This window comes from Rattus norvegicus, chromosome 9 (genome assembly GCF_036323735.1).
Source record: "Rattus norvegicus strain BN/NHsdMcwi chromosome 9, GRCr8, whole genome shotgun sequence".
In the NCBI taxonomy this organism is placed as follows: Eukaryota; Metazoa; Chordata; class Mammalia; order Rodentia; family Muridae; genus Rattus; species Rattus norvegicus.
The window spans coordinates 22,246,612-22,258,702 of NC_086027.1; the positions used below are offsets into that span (position 1 = coordinate 22,246,612).

A 12,091-nucleotide genomic window follows, 5' to 3' on the forward strand; every position below is an offset into this window, starting at 1 on the left:
GCTAGGCAAGCACTCTACCGCTGAGCTAAATCCCCAACCCTGACCAAGGCAACTCTTATAAGGACAACATTTAACGGGAGCTGGCTTAGAGCTTCAGACTTTTAGTCCATTAGCATCATAGTGGAAAGCATCCAGAAAGCATCCAGGCACACGTGGTGTTCTAGGAGCTGAGAGTTCTGTCTTTAAAGAAAGCCAGGAGCAGACGGCCTCTTCCGCACTGGGTGGAGCTTCAAAGCCTACCCCACAGTGACACTGACTCCAACGAGGCCACACCTCCTAAAAGTACCACTCTCTATGGGCCAAGCACTTTCAAATCACCACACCAATGAGAGTATTGTCCGTGACACGAATGTGCCAGAGCAGGACACGGAGCAGCGGTATGACCCACCTTTCATTTCCTAGTCTCTGTTTATGGAGCACAGACCTGACAAACGTCAACACAGCTTCCAAGAGGAAAAAATTCAAACATGTTCCCTATCAAAATGCCATGTGTTACCAAGGGACAAGGACCTGAAACAGGACCTGCCTGGCTCCTGCTCACACTAACTACTTCACTGTACAGTCAACAGCCACATCCATCCTTGCTTTTCTGGAGACAGGGACCAAACCCAGGACCCAGGACTGAAAAACCCACTGTAGTGTGGGGCTTTACCCCTGGGTTTACCAACTCTAAAACAGTCACTGATTTAATTGTGATGTGTGTGTAGACCACATGAGCTTCTGTGCCCGGGTAGGCTAGAAGATGAATCAGATCCCCTGGAGCTGGATGTAGTTGTCAGCTACCTGATGGGGTGCAATGAACCAAACCCCAGTCCTGTGAAAGGGCGGCAAGTGCCTTTTAAGCTCGGAGCCATTTCTCTAGTCACCTCAGCTTTCTGTTGACTTAAAAAAAGAGGAAAATATCTTATTAATATTAGATAGCCCTTCTGGCCTGGGGCCTGCTATACAAATTTGGCAGGCCTTGATCTCAGAGATTTTTCCCATTTTACCTTCTGGAATTACAAGTGTGAGTCACTTTAGATGACTCCCTTTTGAGGCGAGATCTTGTTAACTTGTCCAAGCTAAGCTGGCCTTGAACTTACTCTACAGCCATAGTGACCCTTGAACTTTCTAATAAAAGCCCAAGGATCAAGCTGGGAATCCTATGCTTCTCCTGAAAGGTGACTTTAGAACATCTGCAGTATCGAGCACTGACAGACAGACATGCTGACAGAATGACGTGCTGGTCAGTAATGCACACAAGAGGGATCCCATCAGACCAACCATGAGATGGACACCACAGTGCATGCAGCTGCACTGAGACTGTAGTGGATACAGTGCAACAAACATGTTACATCGACAGTCACAGAACACTCCAGCCTACAATTATGTATGGCATGGAATACATACATGGCAATGAGAACCAGTGATTATCACTTCATGAATTATTGGGAGTTTAAAAAAACTCCCAATCAGACCAGGCATGGTGGTGCGCACCTTTAATCCTAACCCTCAGGAGGTAGAGGTAAGAGGAGCTCACTAACTTAGTGGCCAGCCTAGTCTTACACAGTGAATTTCAGGACAAACAGGGCTATGTAGAGATGTCCTTTCTTAAAAAACAAATCAAATAATTAAAAAAAATACAGCAGAGTGCTTTTCTTTCCACAATCTAATAGGGGATTTAAAAGAAGTTTCTAAACAGCCTTAGTCTCGTGCCAGTCCAGAGGTTTCATATCCTAGACAGTGTTCTCCCAGCGTGTCAGTGGCTGTGAGAGCTTTGTCTTCTGAGACTGGGTCTACTCTGTGGTTCAGGCTGCCCTGGAGTTTTTGTTCTGCTGCCCCATCCCTGGCTCCTACAGAGCTATCGGCAGACGGAGGTGGGGAATGGATGCTCAGAATCCTGACCCTGACCCTGGGCAGCCTAAGCTAATAAAGTGCCTCCATGTGGAGGTGGGGAGTGGATCCACTTGCAGAATAAAGATGTGAAGAAAAATGTGTGGGGCTGGGGCTGGTGAGATGGCTCAGCAGTAAAGGTGCTTGCCACTAAGACTGATTTGATCTGAGTTCAATCCCTAGGACCAATAGGGTAGAAGAAGAAAAAAAAAACCACAGCTTTTTCTAAGTCGTTCTCTGACCCCGTTGGCATGCCTGAGTTTACAAAGTGAGCAAATATTAAAAAGAAACAACAAAGGCCTAAGGGATGGCTCACCAGCCATGAGCACCTGCTGCTCCTGGAGAGGACAAAATTTTGATTCCCAGCATCCACACAGTGATTAGTAACTTCTTGTAACCAGCTCCAGGGGATGGCACGTTCCTTGGCCTCTGTGGGGAGCCCACAGAAGGTAGCAGGCTAGCCCAGAGCTAGCTGTACTGTACAGTCAGGTCTTGAACTTGTCCTCCTGTTCCGTCTACCACACAATGAGCTCAGTGTAAAGACCTCTAATAGGCTTGTTGCTTTGTTTTTAAAGATTTATTTATTTATTCTGTATGAGTGCACTGTAGCTGTCTTCAGATGCACCAGAAGAGGGCATTACAGGATCTCATTACAGGTGGTTGTGAGCCAAGCTTCTTCAACAGTGAACGGTCCCTGAGGAGGGGCACACTCTGTGGCAGAAGCTGCTGTAGGCTGTTTGGGATGCTCTAGGGACGCACACAGGCCTTTTGGTGACTAAGCTGTCTTTGAGACACCTGTACTCCCAAATGACCTCTATAAACTCACCCGTTCACCAACGCAGACCTCTTACTAGTGCCCTGTCTAGAGAACAAAGACAGATGACTGTTTCTCCAGGAAAAGTATCTGACACTGAGATAGGAAAATTGTATGTTTAAGGTCAATCTGACTTGAGCAAGGTTCTCAGAAAAATAAAAACAAAAACAAAACTACACTCTGCTCAATTTGTAGTATTTTGCTTTCTGAAACAAAATTCTCTCAGAAGTTTAGGATCATGGTAATAGTATAAAATAATGTCTGATATAATTACTTGAATGAATTTAAATTGACTCTGAGCAAATGAGTCATAGTTTGTTTCTCTCTCTCTCTCTCTCTCTCTCTCTCTCTCTCTCTCTCTCTCTCTCTCTAAGGTCTTGGAGCTGGAGAGATGGCTCAGTGGTTAAGAACACTGGCTGCCCTTCCAGAAGACTTGGGTCCAATTGCTAGCATCCATAAGGCAGCTCACAACTGTCTGTGACTCCAGTTCAGGGAATCTGACAACTTCATACAGACATACATGTAGTCAAAATGCCAAAGCACATGAAACAGAAATAAGTAAATCTTAAAAAAAAAAAAAAAAAAAAAAAAGACAAGGTCTTACTATGCAGCCTTGGCTGGCCTAGAACTTGAAGACCAGTTCTGGCTGATATCAGCCTGACTCTGCTCCCGAACACTAGTAGTAAAGGCGTGTGAAACATGCCCATTTGCTTTGGGTGTTTTTGAGACAATGTTTTGTGCCCAAGAGTCTCCTGCTTTAGCCTCAGGTGATCTGATTACATGTGCTGTAACGGGCTTTGCAGTATACCCGACCTCTGCTTTTTTTTTTTTTTTTTTTTTTTTTGGTTCTTTTTTTTCGGAGCTGGGGACTGAACCCAGGGCCTTGTGCTTCCTAGGTAAGCACTCTACCACTGAGCTAAATCCCCAACCCCTCCGACCTCTGCTTTTACTCATTATTAAATGTGACCATAACAGACAGACAGCCTAAGCTGGGTATGGTAACAGTTGGAAGACAGAAAAAGGACCAAGAGTTCAAGGTCACGGTGAACTATAAAACACAAAAGGGGCCTGGGGAGATGGCTCGGAGAATAAAGTGCTTGCTGTGCCAGCACTCGCCCATAACCCCAGGGCTGAGGTGGGCAGAAACAGGCACAGCCCAGGGGTTCTCTGGCCAGGCAGTCTCACCAAACTTCCAGGTTTAGGTTCAAGTTGGAGACTGTGTCTCAAAGAATAAAGCAGAGAATTAACAATGGAGAGACACCCTGACATTGGTCTCTGTCTGCACATACCTGTACATTAGTGCAAACACCCCCCCAACACACACCGCAAACACACACATACACACAAAGGGCTGGTGGTACACTGCTTCAAAAGCAACAAAAAGAAAGAACCAAAAAACTTTCCACCATTCCTGTTCACAGTTGCTGGGGGCATGATCATCACAACCATATCTGAAAGCCGCCCTCGCCAGGAAAACTAAAAATACACATAACTTACAACTCAGGAATTCTGCCCTCCCGTGTATAACCAAAGAGATTATGCAAATATCTTACAAGTACATTCCTGAGATGGCGAGAGGAGCTTATTATCAAATTTTTGTATGTGTATTATTAATAATCTGTCCAAAAGCCCACTGGGGCCAGTAGGAGACAGGACAGCCACACAGCAGAATACCACACAGACAGAAAAAACAGACCTCAGCTACACAGAACTTGCATGGCTCCCACGCCATGATGTTGAGCAAAAGAAGTCAGAGGCCAAGGACTGCATATTTGTAGTATCTTCACTTACATGAAGTTTGAAAGCACACTTCTCATAACCAGTAAGCCTGGACTGACTAGCTTTCATTTGCGCAGGTTAACTCATGTGGCCCAGGATAATGCTTCCGACTTGCTCATGTGTACATCAAACTCCAGGGTAGCTTGTTAACATATGGAGTCTGCAGAGGGTTCCTAATTCTGCTTTTTTTTTTTTTTGGTTCTTTTTTTCGGAGCTGGGGACCGAACCCAGGGCCTTGCGCTTCCTAGGTAAGCGCTCTACCACTGAGCTAAATACCCAGCCCCCTAATTCTGCTTTTTAAGCAAGGGCTCAGGTGGCTGCTGATGCCACAGGTGTCACAGTGAAGCATGGCACAAACTGAGGTGAAAGACATCAAGCTCTCCTCTGGTTTCTGAGCCAATGGATGTCTGGCCTACATGAGCTCAGTCATGAGTGAGAAATTCATTTTAGTGCACATGGACACCATCTGGAGAAATACTCCTACAGAAACCCAACTGTCCCACTCCAACAAGCCATTCCCTTCCCGGTAAAAATGTAGACAAAATAACCTTCAAGCAGGCATGAGCTCTAAAGAGTAGGAAAGAGCGGGGATGTACCTCAGTGGTATGCTGTGGTCACAGATGCACAAGGTCCATCCACGTCAGTCCCACAGCACCAACACAGGAACAGCAAACCAACAACAAAACCTACCAGACTGCAGTTTTTAAAAAGTCAGGTGCTGGTAGTGTGCACGCTTTTAATCCCAGCACTTGAGAGGCAGAGGTGGATCTCTTTGAGTTTGAGGATAGCCTGGTCTACAGAGTGAGTTCCAGGATAGTCAAGGCTACACAGAGAGACACATCTTGAAAAACCAAAACAGGATATAACAGACAACACCATTATGTCTATAGCGAGAGTATACCTCACCCAGGGAAGACAACTGCCCTTAGAGAGAAGAGCCTCTGAGGCTGGAGAGATGGCTCAGTGGTTAAGAGCACTGACCGCTCTTCCAGAAGTCCTGAGTTCAATTCCCAACAACCAAATGGTGGCTCACAACCATCCGTAATGAGGTCTGATGCCCCCTTCTGGTGTGTCTGTAGACAGCTGCAGTGTACTTACATAAATAAATCTTAAAAAAAAAAAAAAAGAAAAGAAAAAGACAAAAAAAAGAGCCTCCTCTCTCAACAGAATCAGGACCTATTTCATACCACCAGTGCGATCAGATATAAAAGATTAAACTTTTGAGATTCTTAGGGTTAAAATAAAAACAAAGAATATCTCTGACTCACCTTACGAGGGCAAGCAAATTGTCGAGAAGTCTGAGGATCTGCTCTGTGCAGGGGTTACGGAAGACTGGATTCCCACTGGGTGTATAACCCACCACGAACCCCCCAGCTTTGGCTTCTTCTAGGTCGGAAGGCCAGGTAGTTCGTCTCATAACCCCCAGGATGCTGTACACACAAAAGCTCATCTATGGAGAATGGAAAATACAGTGGGGCTTAAGGGGGAAAGCATTGTGACTTGTATTCAAGTGACAGCTCAGCGACAGCGACAGAGACAGGGAAAAAGCCTGTCTCTCCCACCCCGGCAAGACCTCAGTCCTTGTCTTTATGGTTCAGTCCAAGGGAGGTAGGTCTTCTCACTGCCGTTTTCAGGACCAGTGGTAGGAAGCTCTGGAAGCTTCCTTTTCATTAGGATGTCTTTCCAGGGGTTTAGGACCCTGGGGTAGGGGTGGCTTGGATGAGCTCAACCACCAGGTGTTTAAACTGCCATTTTTACCTGACCCTCCATCCAGGACTCCAGTTTGCAGCCTAACCCCCAACCCCTCATGCCAGGCTGATCACGTGTCTTTCACCAGAGTGGCTTATTGAGTACCGATGCACTGGGAAGCCTCAGGTTCTCAAGGTTTGGCCATCACCTAGGACTTCACATGCCAGAGAGCAATAGCAGGGAGGACTCACCCTGCGACCAAGTTCTGACCTACTTCCTCATTACACCTCCATCTTCCGAGCTACTTAGGGATCCTTAAAGCCAAAATAATGACTTCATAGAAAAGACCATGTGCTCTGCTGTGAGAACTAACTCAAGAATTCAAGACTAAAGAAGAAAAGAAAGGAGAAGCTTAGGGCAGGAGAGACTCTTGGGTCTCTCACCAGTACAGATACAACAAATCTGAGAAACTTGATAAATGAAACCCCTACCTACTGCCCCTGGCCAGTCAAACTTCCCACTCCCAGGAGAGTCTTACTCGTGCACGGTTCAAGCCACACGGGTCCTGCGCAGCCGGGTCACAGCTCTTCAGATCAGCACCCACATAGGCAATGAAGGCGTCAATATCTGACAGTGCTCTGAAGCGAGGGGGGAAGAAAAGTTACATCGTGATCTTTGTTTAGACAAGCTGGTGTATGTGCACGTCTGTGTGTGGGTATGTATATGGGAGTGCGGGTGATCTCAGAGGCCAAGAGACCACTGGGTCCCCTGGAGCTTGTTACAGATGCTAGGAGCAGGTCAGCCTGGTGCGGGGCACTAACTCTGGTTGTCTGAAAAAGCAGTAAGCTTTCTTAACCACTACACCATCCCTCCAGTCCCTACATCATGATCTAAAAAAAAAAAAAAAAAAAAAAAAAAAAAAAAAAAAAAAAAAAATGGGGGGAATGCTTGCTTGCATCTATGTATACCTGTGCACCACATGACTGTTTAATTCCTCAGAGGCTAGAAGAGGGCTCTGGATTCCTTGGGGTGGAGTTACAAATGGTAGTGAGTTACCATGTAGGTGCTTGGAACTGGATGAACCTGTGTCCTCTACAAGAGCAATAAATGTTCTTTTATCAGCAGAGCCATCTCTCCAGCCCCCCAAATTTTGTTTGCTTCCTCTGAGACAGGACTGGCTGACAGGGAATCCAGATTGGTGTGTACCTCTGATGGTACTAAAGGTACATGCCACCACAGCTCCCAAGCGTCACGCCTTTAAGGAAAGACACTCTCCTCCACAAGGGCTAGCAGCAGGCAAATGAAGCATCATTACCACAGGTTTGTCATCCCAGCACTTAAGAGGGCAAGAAGGATCAGAGTTCAAGGTCATCCTTGGCTACATGGTTATCTAGAGGCCAACCTGGGTTCAGTAGACCCAGTCTGGAGAAACTAAGTTAAAAAGAGCTGAGAGACAGGTTATCTGTTAAAGGTGTGTGCTACTGAGCCAAACCAAGCAGCGGTTGTTACAGGACAGTTAAATCACACGAATTATAAGCTGTAACTGAAAGTTTGTGGTAACATTCCCACTCCCCGGGGCTGGAGAGATGGCTCAGCGGTTAAGAGCACCGACGGCTCTTCCAGAGGTCCTGAGTTCAATTCCCAGCACCTACATGGTGGCTCACAACCATCTGTGATGAGATCTGATGGCCCATTCTGGTGAGTCTGAGGACAGAGATGGTGTACTTATATACATAGTATAAATCAATAAACCTTTAAAAAAAATTCCCCACTCCCAACTATCACTGTGTATTTTATAAATTAAGACAGTGACAAGAGAAACAGGTTCTCCACCATGTGGACAACCCAGGCACCATGTCCGCAGATCCTACTGTGATCCTTCCTAGCTGCTCTCGTTTCTCCAAAGGTGCTGAGGGCGCACTGCAAACGTGCCACAGCGTTGCGTGCCTATGAACGTGCTAGCCACCTCTGACCACTCCTACTGCAGCGCTGTAGAGCAAGGCAGCATTTTCTGAGATGAGATGATGTCACTGAGAGAGCCAGCACAGCCCTGCATCCTCAGCCCCCATGACACAGTTCTGGAAACATACCAACCAGTTCTCCTCAAGTGCTGTCACAGTCAGTGGCCCCCAAATCCCCTATACCTGCACATTTCTTCAGAGAGCCAGATGTTGACCACCGGTGCCATCAGCTCCTCTAGGAATAACTTCTGCCGCTCATAATCCTTAAACTGGTTGCTAACGAGAACCAGGGCTTCCATGAGAGCACACTTCTCCATCTGGGTCAGGAGGAGCTCATTGGAGAGGAGTTGCTTCACATGGCTATAAAGCATGTCAAAATTGGGCTGCATATCACAAAGAAGAAAGGCTGATTTCAGAGAGTCGAGCCAGTCAAGAATGCCAGAAAACCATCACTTAATAGCTTTGTCACAGTCTTCCTTGTCTGAACAGCACGGAACCAGGTAGGGGCGGTTCTGTTTGGCGCTTCCCAACACTGATGTCACTGTCTATTCACCAAGATCTACCTGCTGCTTATACACAGAAAAAGCATTTTCTGTGCATTGACAGAAGCAATTTCAAAGAGCCATTCATCTTGAGGGGTGAATTCAATTACCTTCAATCCTGTATTACTAGGACAGCAGTTTTAACTTGTGGGTTACAACTGCTTTGGGGTTGCATATGAGATATCCTGCATATCAGATACTTATATCACAACTCTATCAGTAGAAAAATTACAGTTATGAAGTAACAGCAACATAATTTTATAGCTGGGGGTGACCACAATGTGGGGAACTGTATTAAAAGGTCGCAGCATTAAGAAGGCCGAGAACAGCTGTTCTATGTAAAAAGAGGAAGAACTGACCAACTCAAGAAAGCTATCTGCACAAGACCAGTCAGCCAGGGTCCAGCAGACTCAGCCGGGGTCCAGCAGCTTACCAGAACAAGGTCTGGGTAGTCTCGACACATCTTGTTGATGGAGGAACACGCATGTCTCCTTACATTCCTGACTGCCCGAGTCCTGGGGGCCTGCAGAGAAACACCCCCAACCCAGAGACACTAAATACCGCTCTCTCGTGCACCTGACGACCATGTAACAGTTAGCAGAGTCACAGCCCCATGAACCTATGTTCAGACTTGCCCTAGGATGACGCCTCCAGAGAGACGCCTGTGACCATCCGCTTCGCTAACCAGTCCATACACACAGAAATCCAGGTTAAGTGTGGGTGTGAGGGACTTACACTTAAGCGTATGAGAAGTTAGAGGCCAGCAGTTTAAATCAATGCCTCGGCTTTGCATGGCTGTGTATGCCTGCAATCCTGGCACTGGGGGGCAGTGGTAGGAAGGTCGAATTAAGGCCAGCCAGAGATACATAGTAAGACCTGTTCCAAAAAATAACCCCAAACAAAAAGGAAAACAGTGGTCTTACCTTACTTTCCCCAACAGATTCAAAAGTGACAAATGAAAAGAGCTGAGGGAGAAGAAAAGCAACAGTCATTACTCTCTGTCTCTAAGTGAGCACCAGCTCCCTCCCGCCCACCCTGCGAGTATGTTCTTGGCATCCACATGCTGGCAGGGGAAGGGTGGAGGAGGTCACTGGCGTTACAGGTCACAATCCACTTTCTCAGGTGTCTACAGAAGGCTCAAGAGCCCTGACTTTCCCTCTGCATTTATAAAGTAGGAGGTGGGGGTTTCTAGACCCATCAGTCTATGCCATCACCTACAGCGCAGCTGAGGACAGCTCTGATCTGCACGAGCCTTTCGGTACCTGCCCCTCTGCTCTTTCCCTCCAGCAGTGCGGGTGCTGCCTTGGCCTCCAGAATGGAATAACACTGGCCCAAGGGGCAATTTAAGAAACCCACTGGCCCTTTCCCAAGGCTTAGTGGGCTTCTACTGAGTGCAGTACGGTCTTCGTTCCTTTGGCTAGCTCTCTCTGTTGGGTTAGGCAGGGTGGGACCTTTGCCCTCTGTGCTGCTCCTTCACTGATGCGGAGACTGGATTCCTGGCTAGAGCAGGATGTCTCCAAGTGTACACACAGATCCTGTTTACCACTGCTAAACGCCCGGTCCTTTAAAAAAATACTTATGCACTTTATGTACATGAGTGTTTTGCATGTATGTATGCCTACATCACTGGCTGTGAGGAACCACATGGGTCCTGGGAACTGACTCTGACCCTTGGCAAGAACAGCCGGTGTTCTTCCCATCTCTCTAGCCTCATTACACTTTCAGTCTTGAGATAATGCCTACATTTTATCTCGGCACCCCTCAAGCCTAGACATTTAATCTCCTATCAATGCTGAGAGCTGTTTTAATTGTAAGGTTTTATATGAACTTCAGATGCAGTGGGGCCTCTTACCATGAAACGAACCACTAAATCAGAGACCTAAAAATTATCCATGCTGTTCCTGACTCAAAATCTCCACCACCAAGCCAACAGCACACTTAGAAGCCTCTTCAGTTTTCCTGTTTCCCAGCACGGAGATGCATCTACTCATTGCAATGCCCTGTGGGAAGACACAGTGTCTGTGCCTGTGTCTTTCCAGTGGTATGCAACAATAGGGTACCAGTGCAGCATCTCACCCATGTAAGCACCAGGCAAACCACCTAACACACGAAAACACACCTGCCCCTTCATCAGTTTATAACACACACTTTCAAACAGTTACAAAACCGGACTCATACTTTAAAATAAAATTCGTAAAGATGGGATCATACCTTCGAGAAGACCTGGGGCAAGAAGGCAGGCTTGTATGTGACAAATGGAAAGAGTGCTGAGACATTGGTGAGGACACAGGACAGGATGAGGGGATCCTTCATCTCAAAGTTCAAAACCAGCTGCAGCAGCTCTATCCCCTCATTTACCGGGAGCTCCTGTCAGGCAGGCACGAGAAGGAAGTCAGCAGGGCTGCAGCGCAAGAACCACCACCAGCACACGTTTTCTTCACACCGTAGGTTTAAAACTATGACATAGGAGCATATATGACTGCACGCAGTGCACGTACAAGCAGTGTTAGTGTTTCTGGGAACTGAAGCCAGAGCCTCGTGTATACATACTAGGAAAGGGCTCGACCACTGCCTATCTCAGCCCTTTGTCCCTAGCCCCACAACTCTGTCTCCAGACTGTTTTTACATTTGCTCAGGCTGTCCTGAACTCAGAGCCCAAGATAACTTTGAACTTGTAGTCCTACTCCAGGCTTTCAAGTATTTACAATCATAAGCCCAGCTTATATACTTTTGAACCATTAAAATCTAAACCACTAAAGCACTCCATTAGAAATTCCATAATTGGGGCTGGAGAGATGGCTCAGAGGTTAAGAGCACTGTCTGCTCTTCCAGAGGTCCTGAGTTCAATTCCCAGCAACCACATGGTGGCTCACAACCATCTATAATCAGGTCTGGTGCCCTCTTCTGGCCTGCAGGCATACATGCAGGCAGAAAGTTGTATGATGTATACATAATAAATAAATAAATGTTTAAAAAAATAAAAAATAAAAAAAAATTCTATAATTAATGCCAACAAGCACAACAGGGATATATAATGATATATAATTTCCTATAAGTAAAAAAAGTTGGGGCTGGAGAGATGGCTCAGCGGTTAAGAGCACTGACTGTTCTTCTGGAGGTCCTGAGTTCAAATCCCACAAACCACATGGTGGCTCACAACCATCAATAATGAGATCTGATGCCCTCTTCTGGTGTGTCTGATGACAGTTACAGTGTACTCATATATATAAATAAATAAATCTTTAAAAAAAAAAAAGTTTCCATTTTCATGGATAGATGGATCGCTGCCTTAGCTGAATCCCTTAGCTGGAGAGCACCTATATTTTAGGACCCAAAAGGCAGAGACAATAAGATTGCCACAAGTTCAAGGCCAGCCAAGCTACACAGCAAGTCTCTGTGTCAAGTAAATAAGTACATTTTCAATGAGTTCATTT

The 12,091-nt window shown here is 46.3% G+C and overlaps 1 protein-coding gene across 1 annotated transcript in view; it reads right to left on the reverse strand.

Moving 5' to 3' along the window:
* The window catches only part of Xpo5 (exportin 5), a 37,986-nt gene that overhangs the window by 8,852 nt on the left and 17,043 nt on the right, over window positions 1-12,091 (reverse strand). The window contains exons 15-20 of the mRNA NM_001108789.3: window positions 10,869-11,024; window positions 9,581-9,622; window positions 9,091-9,180; window positions 8,299-8,498; window positions 6,693-6,792; window positions 5,734-5,915 (exon numbers count right to left, since the gene is read on the reverse strand). Of these exons, the coding sequence (NP_001102259.2) occupies window positions 5,734-5,915; window positions 6,693-6,792; window positions 8,299-8,498; window positions 9,091-9,180; window positions 9,581-9,622; window positions 10,869-11,024 (770 nt within the window). The remainder of the gene's footprint in view (window positions 1-5,733; window positions 5,916-6,692; window positions 6,793-8,298; window positions 8,499-9,090; window positions 9,181-9,580; window positions 9,623-10,868; window positions 11,025-12,091) is intronic.